At 36.1% G+C, this 25,622-nt stretch overlaps 1 protein-coding gene across 4 annotated transcripts in view; it reads right to left on the bottom strand.

Annotated features, from left to right (window-relative positions):
- The window catches only part of TBC1D5 (TBC1 domain family member 5), a 327,211-nt gene that overhangs the window by 177,205 nt on the left and 124,384 nt on the right, over window positions 1–25,622 (bottom strand). For all 4 annotated transcript variants that reach the window (XM_061996640.1, XM_061996639.1, XM_061996641.1 and 1 more), the window contains one exon: window positions 18,505–18,640. In XM_061996640.1, the coding sequence (XP_061852624.1) occupies window positions 18,505–18,604 (100 nt within the window). In that variant the 5' untranslated portion in view covers window positions 18,605–18,640. The remainder of the gene's footprint in view (window positions 1–18,504; window positions 18,641–25,622) is intronic.

Below are 25,622 nucleotides of genomic sequence, written 5' to 3'. Positions count from 1 at the left end.
AAGATGAAAGTCCACAGCTATCTCAGAAAATAAAAATACATCAAATTCACAGCCAGAATGACAGAACAATTCTGTTTACTACAGTGCAAGGTAGTTTGTCAAATAATGGTCCCTCTGTTGTAAATATTGAGAAAAAACTCCCTGCAAAACATTTCTGTGAAGAAGTGTGTAGTCTATCATGGGAATTATTTCTGTTCTCCACCCTTGTCCTCCTCTGAGAAGGATGAGTAGTGTCAGTCCCTAGTGGCACTTCAGAATGGAACTAAGAATGCAAGTATGAAGCACTTAGAGACATAAGAAATAGGAGACTTAAAAAATGTGAAGTTGACAAGTCTGACTAGATTTTTCTTGCACACTACAATTATATCAAAGTTTTTCAAAAGGTTGATGATTTAGTTTGCACAATAAGAAAATTGTTACACAGCAGTCAAGTTTCCTAGAGAGTTACTCTGGTTCTCTAAGACAGAACACGTGCAATATCTTTAAGGCAAAAGAAAATAGTTTAAGTGCAAGATGAAAATGTCACTCAGCATCAGAGAGTATCAGGAAAAATGGGAAAAGGTGTTTCATGCACATAATGCATATTAAAACAAAAAGTAACCACCTGGAGAGAAGCAAAACAGTCCTGAGTGACTACAAATTCTAAAATATTTTCACTTTTTCTCCACTTTCCAAATTCAGGATGTCTCCATGATTCGTTACGCTGAGTGACAGGTGTGGTACCTCTCTGTCCAACTGGAGAGAAGAAAAAAGCTTTGATCCAGGAACTTTTACTCATCCATATTTCAAGACCCACATGCGACCTGATCTAGGTGAACCTGCTTCTGCAGGGGGGTTGGTACTTGAAGACCCGCCTGGACATGTTCCTATGCGACCTGATCTAGGTGAACCTGCTTCTGCAGGGGGGTTGGACTATATGATCTCTAAAGGTCCCTTCCAACCCCTGCCATTCTATGATTCTATGATACCAGAACTTTGCATTCTCAGCAGTCTTCACACTGTTACCTCCACAAACCTCAAGTGATGTGAAAGGAACAAGTCTGCCCAAGGTCATTTAGGCATATCCACAGGGTGGGATTAGGGACTTTGAAGTCCAGGTGCAGAATTTACACTCTTACCATGGGAGTGAAAATCAAGACATGTGAGCACAGGCATTATGTGACAAAGTACTACATGCTGTGATTGAAGGTCATAAGACAGAGAAAGAAAGAATATATTCATCTGAACAAGTTTTCTGTTTCCTCTTGTTGGAATGACAGGGAATAAAGACGATGAAAATTACGGCATGTGAATACTAGTGTAATTACTGAATAGTTCCCCACATAATTATGCAAAGTGGATCTACCCATAAGTTAATGCAGACATTTTCTTTTTGAAACAGAATTTCCATGCCATCCATCAGTCACCCCAAAACACAAACCTTAGATGACTTAAGTATACAGAATTTACTCATTTGGTCTGTAATATAAGCAATGCCTATGAGTAGAAATAAAGGTTTAATGAAACAAAAGAACATACTCCACTAGGGAAAACACATTTTGCCCAAAGAAAGAAGTAATGTAAATAAGTGGAGAGTTGATTATTTGATAAATACAGCCCCAAAGGTTGTATGTTTACTGAAAGAGTATAAATAGTGTACGTGATGTAGATTTTTTTTATTTGACTAGAAACATTAATTGCTTTCCTGATAAAATAATGTTCTTTCCTTTCAAACTGTGAGGTCTCATTCCTTTTACTGCAACACGTAACCAATTACCTAACAAAAATGTTTACATTAATCACAATGACTCTATATTTTAGGTTTTAAACCACCAATTTTATTTTTGCTTAAAACTGAACTCCCTCAGGCATTCTTTCATGCCAACTGTTAATTTCTATCAGTGATAAAGTTGCCTTAAGCTTCTTTTAACATCTACTGGACATGACCTCATAAAATTTAATGCCATTCATTAACCCCAAGCACTTAACTTTACACAGTAATGTCAGGCATCTGACTTTTCAGTGCATGAGAAATCCAAGTGGGAATCGTTCGAGAGATACAAATTACAAATCGTTTGAGTAGCAGAAAGGAGGCAAAGAACAATATTAAAGTGTGAATCAAGACTTGCACAAAAATAGGGTTCTTGCAATACCTTTTATCTAGAATTATAAAACACTGCTACAAACAAGGAAGACGCTGCAACACGATCATTTTGGTTTCTGAGGGGACTGAAATTCAGAGCTGGGGCTGAATGACAGGTTTTTAACACTGTTTGAAGCAGATATGATGTGCAGTCATGTTTTCTCAGGTGTCCAGCAGCCTTTGGGCATTTCAGAGGAGCACTGGTGCTAGGACCACCTTACGTTCTCCACAGGCCACGCACCAGTCAGATGGGAATGAGCCAGAAGAAGCTGTTTCTTCAAAGTGCTCATCCCTTTCTTCCTGCAAGAGCTTTGCTTAGGTTTAGCTTTAGAGTGTGGTTGTTCTGATTTTGGTTATATACCAAGAAAGCTTTCGGAGGGACAGCACTGTTTTTATTTTCCCTGAGATGCACAGATGGGTGATGTCTGCTTAACTCATTTAACCATATTTCCCAGTGGCTTCACACATGTTGGAGAAAATGTGGAAAAATTCTAGAGGTGAATGAAAAAAATACAATTTTCTGTCTTCTTTTGGGCCTTTCAAGGACATTCCTTGCAGAGAGTGGAAACTGAGTGACAGTCTGTCAAGGCCCTGACTGTAAAAAGGGCACATTGTTAGAGGAAAAAAAAAAAAAAAGGTTTATTTTCTATTTCTGTTGGCTCAAGAGAAATCTAGGCATCCTCTGTGAAAAAGGACAGTGCTATGCAGCTAGAAACATGGTCCATCAGAGTTCCTGATAGCAATCTGCTTATTCAGTTCTGTTAGGCAAAATCCCCTCCCCTAGTCTGAATAGAGGGCTTGCGTTTTCTTGGTGTCACAGGCTGTTACATTCTGGGTTAAGCAGTTGATGCTGTTGCAGCAGGGATCAACTTAACATTTCTGTACATATCATACAAGGTAGCTATAAATTGCTTCATGAGAACCCATGTGAGATTTGATGCCGATGTCTCTAAGTGCTACAGGTTTGTTTGTTTATTTTTAAGCTGCAAAAAGAGACAGCTTTCAGAACTAAACAGTAGTTACTGAATTTACTCATCTTAACTGGAAAATACATTCTCTGCTACCCTATAAATCTAAACAGATGGAGGTCATTTTGCTCAAGCTTTATTTCCATGGAAAGGTACCTCTAAGTGAAAGACAGAATTGAGGCTTTCACATGTGAACAACTGTGATCTCTGATACCAGTCTCACCTTCAGTTTCTCAGAATGACTGATTTAGCTAAAAGTCGTACATAACTACAATCTACAGTCAATCCGAACTTCATATTATTGACAATGGCTTTGCTTGCCACTGGTCTAAGAACACTTTAGCATAATTACAGTATGATGCAACATCAGTTAAGTGTGCATCAGTTGGAAAAGTTTTTATTGCCTAATAGCAGGGAATGGCAATAAAGCAGATGTACACCAGGCCACATGACAATGGCAACCAATTGGTCTATATTTGGCAAAGCAAAGCATTAATGTTTTATAAACACCAAGTATGTTATATACTTTTCTAACAATATGAATGTAAATCTCTGAACAGCATAAACACTTGTGCTGATCAACATAAAGATACTGCTGTGATAGGTACTTTGAAGTTGTAGATAAGAGCTCAAGCTGTAAGATGCCAACAAAAATGGAAGTTTATAAAGAATCACTGCCAGACTCTTAAATGTACCAGCACTTGTGGGACTTTCTGCAATATAAATAGTAATTACTTTCAATGTAATCTAGAATGTATTTGCAAAAATAAATGTATCGGTGTATATACCAAAATTTACAGCTCAGTTTTCTACTTAGAAACCAAACTTTGAAAACTGTAAATTCTGAGAAAAACAAACCCCAAATCTTTTGCTCAACACCACCTCATATACAGTGTCCAAATACCTATAATGTGCATCCACATACACAAGTGCTCCAATATACATACACAGAGACTACAATTTTAGTGTGAGGGCATCAACCCTGTAGACAATTCAATCAATCCCTCAAGTGACACCCACACGTGCCTGCACACACAAAAGCAGATGTGGCATTAAGATTTACAAAGTTATTGAAACTTTTAACAAGTAAAACGCATCTTTACTTAGCTACACCAGAATGAGGAATAAAGGGGTTTACATATGTTCCAATTCTAAACCTATCAATCAAACCCATGTTATTCCTTTGGGAGCTTATTTACATGCATATTTATCAGCCTCACATGCTAATTCCCTGCTGTTTTATGCCTGCGAGGCATGTTTATGAGTCATAATTGTTGATCTCATTTGATGTATTTCACTGAAGTAAGACATTATTCAGTTATGTGGCCTAATGTCAATGAATTACGATGACCTGATCTTCAAAATGTAACTTGTTCCTTAATTTTTATTAGAGCATAACTTATTCAGAAGAAGAAATATACTAAAATGGAAGATGACACTTTTGTAGTCATTTTACTTAAACATCTTATTTTGAAACATTCTTCCCTATGTCTAGACCAAGTTTTAAAAGTGCAAACACCAAATGAAAAGAATTTTAGCCTGAAACTATACATATATCTCAGAATGGGACCTTTTACAGGTTTTTTTGTTTTAAACCAGTCACAAGACAGGTCTTTGGAGCACTGACACATAGTTTGCAAAAAGGAAAAAACAGACGTAATCCAAAGACCTCAAATTGTGCTTTGCCTTAACTTCATCAAAATTGAAAACAGATACAGACTTAGGAGCAATTGGTATACGAGAATTACTAACGTTAACCAAATTTCACTAAAGAATTTAACTAAGGTTAAAAAGTGACTGACTCATCCTCTTTGATGCTAATGTATGAACAGAAAATCACTTGATGGTCAAAGTAAAGACCTGAACAGGTAAAATAATTAAATTGTGTACGAACTTCATTGTACTAGCTTGGGTTGAGCCATCAATGGCTGTCTAGGCGACAAGGCAGAAGGGGCAGTAGCAGGGAGCTGAACATAGTGTTTATACAATTCTGCGCCTTTCACAAAGACACGTATCAGTCTTCCAAAGACTCACGTAATCTTTAAGGGTTTAAATTATCTTAAAAAACAAAATCTGATTAATAACATTTCTTAATCATCATGTCTTTTATTCCTAATGTGATCATACCATGAAGAAATCATAAAGCAACTGCAAATTTTTATTCTCTTGCAGCAAAGATTTTGTATTATTATACTAAGCACCCACACTGTAGGATCCGTAGTGTAAGTATCCCCTTATGCTAGGCTTAAAGAAGATTACTACCACACATGTAATTTACTACATAGTTTTCAGATGCCATCATTTCCTGTCTTAAGATTCGATATTGTTTTAACGCAATTATTATAATTTTGTTATAGGAAAGGTAACTATCAATTGAGAACTGATTTCAGCTTCACAAAAATCAGAAATATTTGACTTCCATTTTTGAGTTGAGGTCAGCACAGTTAGTACAATGTTTAATGTAAATTTATCTTTGTCTATTAATAAAAAAAAAAAACCAACCACTTATGTGAGCTCCAAAGTTTCAAAGCTGTGACTCCGAGCTACAGTTTAAGCAAAAACCAGAGTAATATGCAGAAAAATAAAACTGTCTTTAGCCAAGTAACGCAATTGTCAGATACCAAATGCAGGTATTTTTCCATAGTGTGGTGGTTTAACCAGGTGTCCACCAAGTCATAATATGACTCTCCCAAAAAAGGACAGGAGAGAGAGAAATATAATGAGCAGTTTGTGAGTCGAGATAAGGACAGGGAGATTGCTCAGCAATTAGCGTCACGGGCAAAATAGAATCAACTTGGGGAAAAAAAGAGGTTTGATTTATTAAAGGAACAATAAGAACAGGGAGATGAGAAATAAATTTGAATCTTAAAACACCTCCTCCCACCCCTCCCTCATCCCAGGACTCTCCTTCCTTTTCCCCGCAGTGGCACTGGGGATGGGGGATGTGGTTTGCAGTCAGTTCATTACAGAAGAACTTTGCTGCTGCTTCTTCTCAGGGGGAGGCCTCCTCACACTTCCCACTGCTACACTGTGGGGTCCCTCCCACGGGACACAGTCCTTCACCAACTGCTCCAGCGTGAGTCCTTCCCATGGGCTACAATTCCTCACAAACTGCTCCGGCATGGGGTCTCCCATGGGGCAGCTCCTCACACCCTGCCCCAACGTGGGTCCATCCACCAGGAGAACAGTGCTTCAGGTACCGACTGCTCCAGCCTGAGTCCCTCACAGGATCACAAGTCCTGACAGCAAACCTGCTCTGGTATGGGCTCCTCTCTCCCCACAGACTCCCAGGTCCTGCCAGGAACTTGCTCCAGGTTGAGCTGCCCACAGAGTCACAGCCTCCTTCAGGCATCCACGTGCTCTGGTGTGGGGTCCTCCACAGGCTGCGAGTGGGTCTGTGCTTCCCAGTGGCCTCCATGGACTGCGGGGGACAACCAGCTTCACCATGGTCCTCACCACAGGTCACAGAGGAGTCTTTCTTCCAGGGCCTAAGCACCCTCCTCCCCCTCCTTCTCTACCAATCTGAGTGTCTGCAGAGATGTTTTCACATTCTCACTTCCTGTTGCTGCTGCAGTTTAGCAACTGCCCAAGCGTAGCAACTTCTTCCCCTCCTTGAATACATTATTCACAGAGGTGTTACCTCAGTCACTAACTAGCCAGGCCTTGGTCAGGTGCGGGGTCCATCTTAAGAATTGACTGGCTCTAGCCCTATCAGCTACAGGGGAAGATTCTGGCAGCTTTTTGTTTAAAAAAGCCACCCCTGTAGCTCTCCCTGCCCTTACCAAAAACCTGGCCTGGGCAAAATCACTACATATAGGAATCTCAAATTGAACCTGACAGATACGAGTGTTTATGAAACTGCAGAAAACATGCAAATATCTTCACAAATCTGTACTATCTAGAGGACTTGTAGTATCATAAACACCATATTAATTCCAAGATGAAAAATCTGCAACAGATTTTTCATGTCCAGAATTAAATTTGTGATTTTCATTATAGTTGCTTTTACAAAAATGTCTTTTTTTTCCTGAAAAAAAATGTTAATATACAAGAAAGAGTCAAGGATCATTTCATATAGACTTTATATATGTACTTTTTTAAAAGCATCAAGGAGCATTTAACACAGGGTTTATGTGATATTTTTCCAAATCAGAAGTTTGCTTCTGATAGAAGTATGTTACAAAGCAGCAGTTTAAAAAAAAAAAACCTCTCTATTTGAACAGTCATTATTCTAATGGCACAGTTACAAAGGTGTAAGTTTATTTCATGTAAATGCCTCAACTAAAACTGTCACATGTTTATCATGAATATAAGTTTATAAAATACATTAAATTTAATCCTGCAGAATAATGTCAATTTTAACTCCAGAACTTTTAAAAAGAAGTTTTCACTGGTTAAGTCACAAGAACTCCAAAACAAAGCTAGAATCTTCCACAATATAAACTCAAACTCATCTCCCAGGGCATTTTTCCTTTTTTTTTTTTTTTTTTTTTTTTTTTTCTTTTAGAATAGTCATCATTAATGCTACATGTTTTCTGGCACTAAAATCTCAAATAGTAAATAATGTCGTGGTCACATTGTTGGCATAATTTAGAATGGATTTTTGTACACTTTTTACAAAGCATTTTCCTTTGTACAACAATAAATGATGAACCAATACTGGGTCGCAGAAGTTTGCTTCTCTCTTCCATTAAGATAACATCTGTTCTGGCCACCAGTCAGCAAATCAAATTTGATGAGAATTCATCTGAGTGCAAACTAGAAATGTCCACTAATGGATAGATTTATGTTCCATTGCTCGACTCCTTAAATATTTCAATTGAAAAGTAAACCAAACCAACAATGGCATCTTCAAATATTATGACTAGCATATAGGACATATATCCCAACACAAAGAAATCCAAGCAATTTCACATCATTAAAAACATACTTTCATGTGTATTACACAAGAACTCTATCCTTTCAATTGCACTTTGTAGTGCAACACTACACAGTTCATTTTTTCCTAAGGTTAAATCGATGTTTCCATTACAAATCCAATTTCTCAGAAGAAAAGAATTATCACCATCATAAAAGCTTTATCTGGATGAAGTTTGTGCCTTTTAACTTCCAGGAAGATCAAGAACAATAATTTGTAATGGAGTATCAAAATTTAGTGGAAAAATTTGTCATACAGGCTACTTGTTAATTTGGTTACATGGTCACAGTTGCACTAAACTGAATAGGATTTGTCCAGAAATTTGAGTGCGGTCTTCCTGTCCTGGAGTTTATGTACTATTACTTATCACTAGTATCTAAGCAGAAGTATTAACTGCTTGTATAGAATTCTGTTATTTAACAGAAGAAAAACAGAGCATTTTTTGTTTGGTTGGTTGTTGGGTTTTTAAGTGGCCATTATAATTTACTTACATTAAGCCTGATTTTTTACCTTTCCACCTACTTTCCACAAAATATGAGACAGGTATTCTATTTACTTCAACAGTAGCTGCAAGGTAAATACAAAGGTAGCACTGTATTCACTGATTAGCAAAGTTCACGGAGCAGTATGTCAAGACAGCTAATAACCCCAGAATATAATAAAATAATGAAACAGTAAAAGCAGTATGTAGTGTTTACTTTAAAAAACTCTCTTCAGAAGTATGAATATTTTCCCTCTTCTTAAGACAGCAGTTGGCAATGCTGAGATACAAAATAGTAAAATAAACAAGCACAACTAAATCCACTTTGATAACTATTTCATTAAGCTGGAACAATGTTCCTTAAACTTTTAATAGTAATGTTTTAATAGTAATGTCCGTATACCTCTGTACTGAGCCACCAATTATGAAAGTTAAACATAATAAAAACGTTTTATTTGATTACTCAGAATACAGAAAAGGTGACAATGATTTCTGTCTTCTAAAATGTTTTTCATTTCCATTACCAAGCATACTTTTAGTAAAAATTTCTAAGCTGACAAGTGTTTATTTATTTTAAGTTTGTCTGTAAAACATGAAAAGGTTGTCTGTGTTCTGACATGTACCATAGTTACTCTTTTTTTAGTGGATTAGCTACCTACCTCACAAAAACTGGCTGAAAGAAAGCATGAGTTGAAGGACAGCTCTGTCACTGTCCAGTGTCACTCTCTCCAGCGTCCTGGACCTTGAATGATCTAATCTGGGTCCAGTTCCTGGCCCTGCTACAGACTTCTTGTACAAACTAGGTGCATCATTTCACCCACTTCGAATTTATTTTTTTATGACAACATACAGTCTTGTTATTCTTCCTGTGGCAGTTACAAAAACTAATTTTGTAGCTTCTTTGCTATATGACACCTTCTAATAGGATGAGGTAAGCATATGGATGCAAAAAATGCATCCTACTTCCTTTTTTAAATGGATCAAGTCATGGAGCACAAACTATGTCACAAGCTTCTGTGATTATCACCAAATATTGAAAATAGACCTAATTTGCTATATCTTTTTGTGCCATTTGTACTGAAGTTGAAACATTACAGTCATATGATTACTGATGAAGTGATCTAAACACCTGACACAATGAAAAAGCAGGGATACTTATGAATAACCAGAAGATATTCTAGATCTGAGAGAAGTGTGCAATCTTATCATAAGTGTGTATATGTACATCCATATAAATATCAAGATTAAAACCTTAGAAAAACCGCAAGTAATACTTCACTTATACAAAACAAAATTTAAACCTAAGCTCACATACATGCATTTGAAACATGATGTTCCTTATCCAGTATTGTTTAGACTTGAGCAAGTTTGCTGTTTTTTTGACTGTCGAGAAAGACTGACAAAATCAGAATGGCTATGCAGATTTTTTCCCACTCCTCCATTTTACCTTTCAAGTTTCTTGTCCCATTATCCTGTAGATTTAGCCTTTTTTCAACTATTGGGTGACTTATGAGTAAAATAAAAACAGTTATACGCTCTCTCCATGGCCAAATCTTGACATCAAATGTTTGAAATATGAGTATCTCTAGTTGAAGAACTCTGAGTAACCAAGCACAATCCAGTACCCTGGGCTAAATTATTGCTTCCCTTTAGACAAAGAGGGCAGTCAGGCTTGTTACCTTCACAGTCAACAGGAATCCAGCCAATAATTTTAATAGGATCAGGATCAGGTCCCTGACTTTTCTGACATCAAAGAAACATCTTTCACTGTCATTTGTTGTAAATAATTAAAGCTGATTAGTAATAATACGGGATCTTAACCAAAAAGGTAAACAGTGGAGACATTTATTTATCAAAGTATGAAAAGAAAATTAAAGAAACCTGCAACACTTTTGTATGTGCAAGTCGTCAGGAAACGTAAAAGAACAAAAACAAATGTTGGTTTGTTCCAGAGGTTCTTTGTCATCATTAATGTATTCAGGTTTTCACAGCTGAATTGCTATACTTTGAAAATATTTTAATGAAAGGAAACTCAAATTCAATGCTTAAACAGAGCTGTCAGGTTACCAAGATTCATATTAGCTTGTATGTCCAGAAAATGTTTTCTCCGTTTTAAAAAACCCTCTAGGTTAGAAGTATTATTATTCCTTTGCTCTCGATTTGTAAACAACAGAACATAAGCTTTTGTTAGGCAGCACATATTTATTTGTTTGCTATTGTGAAGCTGAAACCAGCAGTTAGAAATGTGTGTTCCAAAGCAGAGGTGAAACTACCTGGTATGGATATTTTACTTCATTACTTGTTCTGTTCCTCAAATTGATACAAATGGCCTCCTTCTGTTTCTGTCTGTCTGCATGCGTGATCGGTGGAGCTAATTGTCAGAGCTGGGGAGATCTCCTACACCTAAACAGAAGATATGCAGTTTGTAACCTGCTTAATTTGCCTTATGTCCTGGATGGCCCTCAGTATGTTGTTCATTAAAGTATCAGCTGTTTCACATGTAGCAGTGGAAACGTAAGCATAGCCCTATTTTTCTTTGTTAAAAGGCCAGACTGTCAATAAGTATTACACACCTTACCAGATAATTTCTTACCACTTAAAATAAGTATGATGGTACTTTATTGCTCTCCTCTTCCACTCCTCTCAGTTTTGCACATCCAAAGAGCTCAAGGACAGAGTTATCCAAGGAGGCTAGAGAACAAGACTTAGTACTCAATCAGAAGCCTAAAATTGAAGCTTTGCAGAATCACTGGGCACTTAAGTGAAAGTAGGTTGAACCTTCCCTTTTTAAAATAGGGAATTCCAGATCTTAATAAATTTCCACATCTATGAAAGATAAGAAAAATCCCATCTGTGCTGACATATTTCTGTTATGTAGAGCAATCAATTTCTAATACCATCAAATGCGTAGCAGTTAAGACTTTTAAATTGTTTTAACATACATTTAATCTCAGATACAGAGGTCTATAACATCAGCTAGCTACATACAATTCATAGAATGATTTATAAATTACAATCTTCTATACATCAGGACAGAAGTAAACTTAAATATTGAATTATTATCCTGTACCAATCGTGCCGGCCTCAGCTAGAATTCCGATTTACTAGTCGTTCATTATACACACAAGAACAATGAAATCCATGCAGTTCATTTTTTTTTTAAATTGAGAGAATCTGCCCTTTCCACATGTAGGACATACAGCCATTTAACAAAATTTGATCATTGCCTGGAAATATTTAACATGCGAGGTGTTTACAGGTAGTAAACTTCGTATTATATTCTTATATCAAGTCTGACTGAAATATTCAAAGAATGATTCTACTCTAATTGTTACTTTCTGTATTATTCCTAATAATGAGCTAGTTTTAACATACTCTTAATTACATTTACAGAAGTCCCATTTAAAAAGATTATTCTGTTTTAATTTTGTTTTTCAGCCGGTTACTATAGTTAAAAAGGAAATTTCTGCTTGGTATTTTAAGCTCCACTAAGCATGTAAAATCTAGCAAAATCTAGTAAAAAACTCTTTTTCATTCAACTTGAGTAATTTCCTACTATATCACATGTATTCTACTACAGGAAGCAAGATGACGGGCTTAGCGGCATGACTTTTATAAACTAACAATGACAGTCATTGTTGAGCTGTAGTTGAGCTGTAACCTGGATTTGGGAAAAGCTAGGAAAATAAAAAGAAATACTAAAATCAGTGTGTCCCAAAGTAGGGCCACAAGAAGTAACTAGAAGGACACAAGGCTGACAAATTATTTATGCTAGTATTCAGGTAGAGTTGTCTCTAGAAAGAAGTGGAAACTCCCAGCTGGGATGCCCAAACCAAGGTAGTGTGACAATGTCATTAGTGAGAATTGTCTTATTTTCATACACTGATTTGCAATAGAACTTTCAAAACTAACATTTTAGATTTCTTTCAGATCAATAGAGACTGCTTTCCAAAACGTCTTCTCTAATATCTGCTTTATCAGTCACCGAAGGCAATTTTATTACATGATGTTTGGGCTGATTACTCATGACACAGTATAACCTTCAAACTGGAAATAAGGTCATGTACTGCTTGCACAATGCTACTAAAAAAAATAAAATGGAGCTACCATCCATCTCTGGAAGCCAGTAACCCACAAGACTGTGTCAGCTACTCGCATTTGCTCCCATTGCTGAAGCCATTTAGAATACTCTGGGAGTTCCAAAATACAAATTTTCTGCAAGGGCCCACAACTGGCAAATTTCTAAAGGCATGACAACATTCATACAAATGCAATCTTTAAAGGAAAAAAGCATGCTGCCTGTTTTTAACTAACTTTATATTAAACACATGTATTTTCAAACATACTTGGCTTCTCTGCTAACTGATCTCTTAATAACAATGTATTTCTAATATAGAAAAGAGAAGAGAAAACAAAGAGTTGTAGGGAAAGAGCTAGTGACAGGCTGAGTTAGCTCAAGACATACTGTGTTTCTCCAATAGTCTTTGTCACTACAATCGTGTTGCCGCTCAATTAAAAGCAAACTAAACAGTAGTTATTATTAATAAATGAATATTAAACTGCTTGTTATGTTAGCATATGGTGCTTGAGATGTAAAAACCATTCTTGCTTTTATTCATCCAATATGAAACAAACTCAACTGAAGGCAGCTCTTTCCTCTAGCATGTCTGTGCCTTTAATGGAAAAGCCAAGCCTAGGAGGAGAAGCACAGGGGTTTTGAACAAGGACCACTAGCAGCAACTGTGCTGCTTGAAGGGCATACTGAAGCATTCTGTCTGAAGGGTAACAAACAGTTGCCAACAAAGGACACACGGCATTCTCATGGCCTGTTGCAAATCATAGCTTCAAATCCCAAAAGCATTAAGAACAATCACAACCCTCATCATCTTCTGTTCCAACATAATACAAAGAGGTTCTGTGTTCAAATTTCGTCTTTTTAATGAAAACACAAAGTAGTATGCATATTTAAAAGCACTCTTAAAGACACAAAGCTTTACTTCATGTACACGTCTCTCTCTTTGGAGAAGATAAAAGTACACACACTATGTGACACACATGACATCATACAATATACTATCAAAAAGTATCCAATAAGAAAGTAGTGAGGCAATAAGGCTTCAAGAACTTGCCATATTTTCATTCTCAATTGCTTTTACCTAGGAATGTACTTCTCACACAGCCAGGTCTAGACCTCTGGTTGTTTATTTTAAATGTAATGAACTGTAAAACCAGAGACAGATAAAAGCCATACAGGGAATCTGCATTAGCATTGTCTCCTTCACCATAGGGAGTTGTAAGGGTGAAAACCTCAACTGATAACACTGAATGGCTACTGACTGATTTGGAGATAATACAATTTTCTGACAGCAAAAATTCACTTAACTCTGGAACTAATATGAAAGGATGTACCCAAGATCAAACAGTCCCATGTAAATTACACTTCAGATATGGGGAAATTATCTGATAGTAGGTGGGTTCTGTTAGATCCAGAGAAAGTGGCATTCACCTTACTGATTACCCTGTTTTCTACTTGTTTTCTGTATAACACTGATATAAACCAAGTATCGTAAACTCCTTGAAAGGTATAGTTCTATAGAGTAATACAGACCTTCTAGAAATCGGGGTTATGAGTTAACACCAGAATAGCTGAATTCTCCAAAGATGAGCAATGTAAACACACAGAATATGGTAAAAAATAAATGTTTTCTTATCATTACCCTTATTTTTTCACGGCAGCTTTGAGAATCAGGAGAGATGTAGTGGTAAGTATGAGACAGTCAACTGATGGGTCTCAACCAGATTCATTTCAGTCACACATTCCAGCAATTATCTTTGTCCTTCCAGCTACATCAGCCTTCTCTGTCCTTAGCACCAACTATAGCTTTCAGACATGAAATATACCCCTCAAACTCCAAATCCAAAACTCAGACCCATTAAAGGGTTTCCCCTTTTCTTCTATTAAGTGCAAAGAACACATTACATTTTTCTATGTGAAGTATGCTATTAAATAATAGCTTGTACACTAATTAAAGCAAATGTAATTGTGAGAACACACTGACATTGTTAAAGTAAATTACCCAATTCGTTAACAGTTTCATTTCAAGTGACCTTAATTGTATTAATTGTGATATTGAGTAAATTAAATTGAAGAGTACTAAATGCATTGTTCCAGTCTATCCTTAGAGGATCAACTTTCTCATTACATCAATGAAATGAGAATGCTATCTACTATGCTCTTCAAAACTTGTGTCAGATTGTGGTGAATGTTAACCATAAAAATTTACAGCAGTTCATAAACAGTTAACCTATTTATTCTATTTCAATGTAATACAAACTTCAAGCATTTGTAAATCAACAAAACAGTTTGTCAGATGCAATACACAGAGAGAATATAGAGGAAAAAAGTTTCTGAAATTTCTCTTCATATATTCAGGGTTTATAAATCTCCACTGGAGACAAAAAAAAAGCTGAGATTCATCAGTTTCACTGATAAAGATCCATATTTCAGAGGGGCTTGTTAAAAAATATGGTAAGAATACAATGAACAGTACCACGAAGATTGTTAGAACATAAAGTGTAGCAAGATACCATCAACTTACTATAGTCAGAAACAAGCACAATAATGCACATATACATACATGCATGTAAGTTAAAATACAATCAGATCCCAAAGATAATCCAAAATTAAAATTTCTTAAAAGTACTAAAATCTTCCATTTGAACTATCAGATTGCAAAAGTAAGAAACCCTGCCAAAAATTTATCAGTTATTAAAACAGATATTTTAAAAAGCATAAATGAGTGCATATACACAACGCACATTTTTGTATCTTGAAAAAAATCAGACACAAGAAAAATAATATAGGCCATGTCAGCCATCAGAAAATGACTGAGATATTCTCTTACGGGGTTTTAAAAAAATATTTTAAAGGGATAGAAAAAATATCTTGACTGTCAATTGGTTCAAAGCCTGTCCTGAATTTTTTAAACCTGCAAACTTGCAAGCACAATCACATGACTTGTTATAACTCAAAATTCAAAGTTCCTCAGTTACACAACATTTGGAGTGCACTGAATACCCAGATCTTTTTCCAAATGACACTTATCTCAGCTGTCATGCTCTGCATTTTTTGTTCAGCTAGGTAATTGTCTCCTGCCTAGTATTTGCAACATTAATCCTCACAGCTGTTCCTAGTGAACCACATCTTATTCTTCTCAGGCCATTTCTCCAAAATCTCAAGAATACTTCGAATTGTACATCTGCCCTCTATCGCATTAACAGCTCTGTCCCAAATACACCGTGATTTTTCTCTATACCTTCACAGAAATTTTAATAATAGCACCAAGTACTACTAGACTCAATTAACATAGTTCTGAAGTCTTATCCAATGCAACCTTCCAAGCTGAGAGCAAATAAACAAAAAGTACTCTATGCATGCAGTTTTCCAAACAGCTGTACTGAACAACGATCCATGTATTTCTGAGATTTCTTTTGCTTTATGAAAATGTCTTGTGAAAGAATTTCAAAGTTCCTGGTGGACATGACATTCTCTGGTTCTCCATCAAGTTTTTGTATCAGTTCCACAAACTAAAACTACAATACTTTATGTAGATTAACAAAAATGATTAGCTCTATGATTAAATATTTAATCTCATCATCCTTTTGTGCTTTATTATTCTTAACTCACTTCAGTGAAGACCTTCCATCACTTTGCCTGCAAGGTAATACTTTAAGCATTCAGCACAGCTTCAAAAAACCAATTCAGATGTTCTGATGTTGCACAGTATTGCATAGAACATCTTTGACTGAGACACCCCCTCTCCTCCATATTTCTATGATACGTGACACATAAAACTTTAAGATACGCATCTTCACCAAGTTGATCTGTATCCTGCTTAAAGTTGAGTTGTAAAACCTTGTCTTAAATACTTTTGTAAAGACAATGATGAACAGATTGCATAGGCAGGAATGACTTTGTTAGGTCTATGACTGCCAAAGATCTAACACAGTCTAGGAGTGTGTTTTATTTAAAATTAAAGATTAAAACTTTGAAGACTTATTTTGGATATATAAAGTTTCAAATTAAAATGCAGTATGTGTTTCACAGCAAAAAAACCTACGGAGATGAAATGGATGCTTTATATAAAATATTTACATAGATAGAACATAAAAAATGTACCATAGTTGGTAACCTTTATGACTCGGGGAACCATGTATTTACATATCTTTATCTTCGCATGTGCGTATGTGTGTGTTGTGTATATATTTTTAACAGTTGACAGCTGTTTTAGAGCATACAGAGATGCCAAGCTGAATGAGGGTCTTGATTACTTCAAGATTAGCTATCTAAAGTTTCTATTCATTTTAAGTGTTGTTAGTGGGAAGAGTCATTAGTCACTTCCTTGTCTCATGGAACATCAGCATACATTTACATTGTTAATGAACATTTGGGGTAAATGAATTAATGGCACTTTTAAACATCAATTCAATACTAATAACTTTGTATGTTGTAGAAATGTTAAGGTTGGGATAAAAATGAGAAACCTTTTCAGTCAAGGTAACTAATCGCTTCTGGGCACAATAAAGGGTAAAATTAATTTACAGTGTTTTTTTACCAGGGTAAAAATCTTGTTTTTTCTTGAAACAGTGTTGAGAAAATTACTAGCATCTTTTTAAGGAAAAAAAATTTGAAAGAAAATGCTTATCTTTTTCTTGATTGGGGTAGACCAGAAGCAAGCTATATTTCCTCTGAAAAATGGTTATTATTTTAGGTTATTGCAAAAAATTATTTTCCGATTTCTAAAAATATGGGAACAAAGGATCTAGTTTATCAAACTACAATGGCTCCGTATCATTAAGATATCAAATATAATAGAGGAGGAACACTGACAGTCAGCTTTTAAAAGACTTCCCCCTAGATGTTGATTCTCATTTTCTAACACTGAAAAAGCTTTGTAAACCAATGAAGAAAAAATGGAAAAAAAATAGCTCAAAGGGACAATGAAGTTTTACCAATATGTTTTAAGGCCAAAAATCAGCTTCTTATAAATGGAAGTAATAAAACTTGACATAGTTTTTTAATAAGCACTAATAAACAGATGATTTATAGACAGATACCCACACAGAGTAGTTGATCTGAGTGAGAGGCTTGGGAAATGTGACAAAGTTGTTTCAACTCTGTAATTTAAAATAAATTTTTTATTTCGCCCTCCTGGTACATGTGTTCAATGACTGGAAAATTACAGGTAGTTAAGGTGCCACTGCGTATGACTGAGTACTTGAGAAATGTTTTCATGACAAGGATGAGCTTTCTTGTTGAGGTTATCACTTTCTTGGAACTAACTATACTGTCACTACTAGCAAATAAGTAGAAAAGACAAGCACCACAGACATGCATCACATTATGCAAGCAGTGTGTTCTCACTGTTCATTAGAGTCTTCCAAATACTGCATTTAATTAATTTAATTTAGGTTACATAGTAATTTCTACTGTTAGAGCCTGTTAATTCTATCTCAATTTTAACAGTTTGTTTTTTCAAATAAGAATATAGGTGCTGAGTCAAACCAAAGAAAAGGAAAATCAGCCTTTTTATTTGCATAACCTTATCCAAAATAACACACTGAACTTTATTGCAGAATTAAAAAAAACCCAAAAAACCAGGAAAAAAATCCCAAAAACAAAAGCAGTGTAAGAGCCCATGCTTGAGAAAGTAACATAAAGCCATGTTGCATTTCAATATTCTTATGCTAAGTCAGTGTTTGGTTTATGATTAAAAAGGGATGACAGTGCATTAAACATTTGGCTAATGTTTCTGTCTGTAATTGAAAGCTGACTTTTTGTAGTTTTTCATCAGTGTCAGAGTGTTCTACACATACTCTGTGAAATGTTCTTTAAGTCACCCTGATCAACTTCATCGGGAGAATTAAACAAATTATGACAGGTACAGTTATCATGAGACACTTATATGAGGTTTCTAGGTATAAAGCAAAAGAAGTACAAAAATACAAAACTCACCTTCCCCTGGCTTGTTCAAGTAACTCTGCAAGGGATCAATGCCTATTTCTTGTTCCTCTGTTTGCAAAGGGTGACTGGTTTCAGACACAGAATGATACATATTGGCAATACTGTATTCCAGCTGAAGGCTATTTATCTGGAAGAAAAAAAAAAGAAACACCTAAGTGTTTGTTTCTCTAAATAATTTTCAATCACACAAGGTAACAGTGAATTGTTATAGTACCTGCAAATAGCACACTGCAAGCAAAAGTCCAAGTGTGGTTTTGGCAGACTAAAGTGGGGCAGGAGCCTCTTTTCTTCCTTTTTCTACCTCATCTTTTTTTCCCTAACTCATCTTTCAGACTGATTCCAAGGAGATCCTATTCTAGTTCTTGGAGATGATGAAGATTACAGAGGAAAAGCTGATGTTAGGCCTATCGTCATTACTCTTCTAGATTCAAGATCTCTTATCCTAGAAAAACTTCTTTTTAACTAGTTCTTTTACAGAAACCATAGGTCAAGCATAATATCACCAGCTAGCTAGTGAATATTTACAATTAAGTTCTTCCAAAAGTGAAAAGCAAAAGAAGAAAGCACAAAACTGAAAACCTAGGAGTAAGTGACATGGTTCGTTATCACAGGCTGCTGAATGGCTTTCACATCACTATCACATAAGTGAACAAGAACTATGTTAGATGTTCATGTAAGGAGTGTTGGAAGCTAATGTCGGCTGCAATGAATGAGGATGACAATAAAAGAGTGAAAAGCAGATGGTGTTATGATTGGAGCAGTAAGGAACAAAAATGACTTTTCCAGGGCATTAACAGTACAAGAGTACAATTGTCAAGACTGCATTTTGGACAGTCCACAGCAATTTATTAAATTGCAATACAAAAGAACTATGGCAGTCAAATAGGTTTTATTTGCCCAAGCACACTAAGTTGCTACCTATGAGTGTCAGTTGAGTGTTAAAAATCACTTAGTGTAACTGCTTAGCTTACAAGTACCATAACTTTCTAACTCCAAGAAAATTATATTTAAAAAAAAATTTACAGAGACAAACACAAATATCCTCCTACACTTTCAGGATTAGTATATTATAAGTTTGGAAAATACTTCTATTAAGCTTTTCCTTTTGTTCTTACAAGGCTCGACCTTGACTGTATATGCTTTATACCTTTGGTTTACTGTCAATAAAGGAAGAGGTACTGGGATTCTTAGGACTTTTCCAGTTTTATACACTATTCATCTGCTTCATTTTCCTAGTAAATTATGTGAACCCCTCCCCCTAAATAATAAACAAAGGTAGCTGGGTCACTGATAGGTATTTCCTTCAGATCAATGCACCCAGGCTGTTTCCGGAGGGATGCTCTTCTGAATTGTATTCCCTGAGAGTTTTGTCCTTCATTTGCTTTGCCACCTGTATTAAGTGTTGTGCTGGAATGATCTTACTATCATCTTCGACTACTTTTTAGCTAGAAAGAATTTATAAACTATAATAATGAAAAATGTATTAATGGGAACTTGGGAGAAAAACATTTATAAACTTGTTAGTCAATTTAATAACTCTTCAAGGTTTACCTGCCATCTGAAGGCTACATAATATAGAGAGATGTTTGTAACTACCTGATAGCTTAACTAAATTAATTAAAAACTTGAAACAAAAACCCCAACTTTGCAGAAATAGATGTAATTTCTTCCTGCTGGAATTTTAGCTACTGCTTTTGTTCCCTTTGCTGTATAACTGTAATTACCTTTCTATCAATCTGTTGATTTTATCTTTACAAGTTTTGAACTATGATGTCAGAGTTTAACCTTTTATTTTTATGGTCCTTCAGACATTGCTGCACAACCTGACCAAGACACAATCTTGAGTGCCTTTCAAACAGAACCTGGCACAAAATGATCTAATCAGACTTTGAAGTTCTAGCAGCCACCACTTGGTTAAGACACAATATGCTTCAGACTTTGGTCTTACAGACATTTTCTTACATCTATAACATGGTATGAAATCAGTTCCAGTAAGTTTGTTCTTTTATATTCTGTTCTGTATCCATCTTATCTTTTTTTTAATACTCCTCAAATGCCATGCCTTTACAACATATAAGAGACATAATTTACTTTACAGACGGTTAGAGCAGTTTTAAACAGTTGAATAGATTTACTTTTCATACTTGCACAGTGATTTAATCAGTTACTTGTGTTTCTTTACGGATACATTTGATTAGTGTTAAAAAAATATCACTACCTCTTAGTCTTGTCACTTCTTAGTTCAAGCAATTTTCTTTACAGTTTTATACTTAAGTTCTTTTCAGCTCTTCTAATAAAGAGAATCATTAAACAATTATGATAACACTTTGGCTCTTCCTCTGAGACAGAGTGATTCTTTACAGGTTTGTGGTTGTTTGTAATGGTCTATACCATATTGTTTATATTAAATGAGATAAAATTAAAAAACATTCTCAACATAAAATAGTAAAAAATGTTCCAGAATTAGGAAATTGAATTATTAGATTACAAGGTTGAACATTAGCTATCTAGTATAATACCTCAGTCAAAATTAGAAGTGATTTTTTTTTAATCTGTTCCTACTTCTTTTCCCCTCCAAACATGAAGGGCTAAAAAACGTGAAGACCAGGAAACATTCCCAGCTCTGGGAGTTCAGCTATTGTTTAATATACATGAAAAAGTAATTAAGGCTACATACGAAACATTCATCTACTTAGGGGAATGAGAAGGGATACTAACTCGCCCAGGGAAAAGACAGCCGAATAAACTCCTTGTCTGGCTACTCTCCTTAAACAGGTGAGCAGGGGCAGCCCTCACATGTCACCAAGGATAGCATCACAGACCTTCTCCTCACTGATCAACGTGCCTGGAGAGAATCCAGTCTGCTTTCCAGTGAAAGCAGCTTGTCAGTACGTCTGTGACCTGTCAGCCCAGTTTCTCAATGAAGACCAAAAATCCCCCCAAAATTAGGCTCATAGACTCCAACACAAAATTCCACTGGGTATTAAAGGGAGTCTATGCAGATACTTGCTAAAAGCACATCATACTCCCTTCCCGTGACCCCCTCCATATTCCACAGGTGATAAAATACCAACCTATTTCCATTAGGAGAAACATAACTGATGTTTACTAACATCTACCTTACTAACAACTTCTTTCTACACAGCAGGGATCAACTATTTATTTGTATTAGATAGTCTGATTGAACATATTCATGTTAATTCAGAGAACTCTTCTTGTTTTCAGTGAGTACTTAGCTTGTCTGTGCACCTGAGACTTTACAATTTTTTGCCATCCCTATTAGCTGCTGCTACAGATGATATTAATTTCTACCACCTCTTGCCATAAATTAGTTACACAGTTATGCCTTCATAAGCATTGCCATTCTTCCTGTATGCAAACCTGCAGAGTATAGAATGCTTTGAAAACCCCATTTAAAATATTAAAAATGAATATCACTTCTTCACCAGACTGTCAGCAGCAACAGTCTCAACTAAGCCATACTTCACCTTCCTTATGACATATAAGTCATATGTATCTAGTTAGAAACACAAGTTAAAAAGTGATATATGCTTCTATCACTAGGTGAACTGCCAATGAAGCACCAGTCACATCTTGGAATGGAATTGGGCAAAATATGGCAAAGACACGTCTTACATAGAAATAAAAGCATATTGCTATAACCAGAATTGTACAAAACAGCAGGGGAATCTGTAATAAGATTATAATAAATATTTTTATAATAAACCGATTATAATAAATGTTCAGTTAGAAGAGTAAAAGTTAAAAAAACCCCAAATTTTATACATGAAGTTCTTTCAGCAGTGAGACTATGCGAACAAGTGGTGAGACTACCCTAAAACTTTGCTAAATTCAAAATCAGTATTTCATGAACAAAACATAGCACAGTTGAACATGAGTATTATACTTTAAGTCACAAGACATTTATTTACCTCCACTTGCAACAGACATTGAACACAAACATTCAGCATCCAAAAAGTTTAGAGGAGCATTATTTGAAAAATATTTATTAAATTATTTAAATTAAAAACCCTTAATCAACAGTGTTTGTATAGACTTTTAAAAATTAATTATTCGAACTGTAAAACAAATAAATATATAGCAAAGTTAATGTTTAAGATGTGAAGCGTGTTCATATTGTTGAGGTAAAAACAGAAAACATAATCAGGGGTTACTAGGTTGGTGAAAAAGAATTAGGCAATTCTGAGCTTTTACAACACCCATTTTTGTCTCTTCCCACTCCCAGTAGTGAAATGAAAGAACAGGATTGTCAAGCTTGTGTAAGGTGCTTAGGACCAGGGCAGAAGAATTACACTAATTGCAGCACTTGCCCCCCTCTTGCTCTCTGACAGTCTCTTACACCTGAACAATCAAGCAAAAATGCAAAACTTTTCACACTTAAAGAAAGGAAAAACCCATGAACATCGAGGAAGAAGTTGAACAATGATGTTTAATCACGGATAGACTAAAATTTAAAATTAGATTACATCAGTATTAGCAAAACTACCAGAATTTGACATTTCTGAAAACTACTGAAGTGTACCAAAATATTTAAATAATTCTTTGCATTCATTCTATTAGACTGTATCTTCAAATTATCTTTCGGCTTTTATTTCATACCATATAGCAAAGTTTACCACTTTAATTACTTAAATTGATGACAAGTAGAGGAAATACTTGTTTAGCTAAGTGATAAATTAGCTGCCCTGTGAAGTCAAATTGATTAAAACGACCTGACTAAAAGCAAATGTCTGATGTGGTAATGGTCTTATGCACGTTTTGTTAAGTTTGACAGCATCCTGTTATGAGGGTCCACAATTCTGCCCCTCATTTGCAGCTTATGAAGCAATCAAGCCTGTTAGCACATAGAAGCGAGGATTCTCCAGAAGGTAAAAACATTTTAAAGTAGATAAGGAATTAAGTATTAGTAGAATAAACCTGCATTGTGTTTATTCAAAGCAATGAAATACAGATGACTTGCAAATAATTCTGAAACGCTCAGTTTTCTTTCACTGGCGAAATCTCCTGGGCTGTAAATTATTTCTCTTAAACTAGGAGAGGAAAAAAAAGAAGTCATGCTTTTTCTGAATAGAGCTGAGCAGGGATCACAGAATCTTAAGGGCTGGAAGGGACCTCGAAAGATCATCTAGTCTATCCCCTCTGCCAGAGCAGGGCCATCTAGAGTAGTCTCCAGAGAAGGAGACTCCACAACCCATTTGGGGCGCCTGTTTCAGTGCTCTGTCACCCTCATAGTCAAGACATTTTTCCTTGTGTTTCTTTGGAACCTCTTATGTTCCAGCTTATACCTATTGCCCCTTGTCCTATCATTGGACATCACTGAGAACAGCCTGGCTCCATCCTCCTGCCACTTGCCCTTTACGTATTTGTAAACATTAATGAGGTCACCCCTCAGTCTCCTCTTCTCCAAGCTGAAGAGCCCCAGTTCTCTCAGTCTTTCATCAGAAGGGAGATGCTCCATTCCTTTCATCATCTTGGCTGCCCTGTGCTAAACTCTCTCCAGCAGCTCCCTGTCTTTCTTGAACTGAGTGGCCCAGAACTGGACACAATATTCCAGATGTGGTCTCACAAGGGCAGAGTAGAGGGGGAGGAGACCCCTTGACCTACTGCCCACAGCTCTTCCAATCCACCCCAGGATGCCATTGGCCTTGGCCATGAGAGCATGTTGCTGGCTCATGCTCATCCCGCTGTCCACCAGAACCCCCAGGTCCCTTTCCCCAGCCTCTACTGGTACATGGGGTTATTCTTTCCCAGATGCAAGACTCTGCACTTGTCCTTGTTGAACTTCATTAGATTTCTCCCTGTCCAACCCTCCAGCCTGTCCAGGTCTCGTTGAATGGCAGCACAGCCTTCTAGCGTGTCAGCTATTCCCCCGGTTTAGTATCGTCAGCAAACTTGCTGACAGTGCCTCTGTTCCCTCATCAAGGTCATTAATGAATATATTGAACAGTACCGGTCCCTGCACCGACCCCTGAGGGACTTCACTACATACAGGCCTCCAACTAGACCCTGCCCCATTGATCACCACTCTCTGCCTTCTTTCCTTCAACCAATTAACAATCCACTTCACTACCTGACCATCCAGCCCACACTTTCTCGGTTTTGCTGCCAGGATGCTGTGGGACATGGCGTCAAATGTTTTACTGAAATCAAGATAAATCACATCCACTGCACTGCCACCATCTACTCAACTGGTTACATCTTCATAAAAGGCTATTAGGAGATAGTCCTGAGCATAAACTTTGGAAAAGGAAGACCATTAGGTATGTTTAAACATGGCTAAATTTTACTAAGACACTCACAGCATCTAAGACAATAGGCATTTTTGAAAATTTTCTTCCAACCTGTAATATTTGCTGCTTTAATCTTTGTTCAGCTAATGAGTTTTACTCAGGCCCCATGGACCCCCTATCTCATTGCACTAAGCTCTTGTGCTCACTTTGAGCCCCTTATCACCATCACCTCCATTTAAATACAGAAGACAGCAGTTCAAGTCCCTTTGAAAAATAAACCTCCATCAAGACTGCACCAAACTCAAAGACCAACACTCCCCTCAGTTTAAAACTAGCTAAGGTTTCTACACAGTCACTTCCACAGGTTGTCAGCACCCACTGAAGAAACATGTCACAGGAAGAACACTAACTCAGAAGAAAACTGCACAACTTGACAAACTTTGTATAACATAAAGCAAGTCTGTTTTCTTTTATAAAATGCATCAGATTACATATCATTAAAATAGAATGATGCAAACATAAAAATGGACTGATGTGATAGAGCAAATGAACATTAACATCAGCTGGGGTCCAGAATAAAACAAACAATATCATGCCACTGATGGACAGGTGAGTCCATCAGTGAGTCTGATGATCGTGAAATGCAATTAATTTTGTCTCATTTAATAACATTTCCTGCAATATAACTTATGCCTGTCTGATCTTTAATACAAAAACAGAGTTACATTGGACTTTAAATAAGTTAATTAAGTATTAAAATCAATCATGTGAAAGTCTTAATATTTAATATTGTTAGATTGTATATCAAAGTGGTTTTATTATTTATTTACTCCAAACCTTTCCAGAATACTTCATGTG

The sequence above is a fragment of the Colius striatus genome, chromosome 5 (assembly GCF_028858725.1).
Source record: "Colius striatus isolate bColStr4 chromosome 5, bColStr4.1.hap1, whole genome shotgun sequence".
Taxonomy (NCBI): domain Eukaryota; kingdom Metazoa; phylum Chordata; class Aves; order Coliiformes; family Coliidae; genus Colius; species Colius striatus.
The sequence above is the reverse complement of the archived record's forward strand: the minus strand, read 5'-3'. Positions and strand labels throughout refer to the sequence as shown.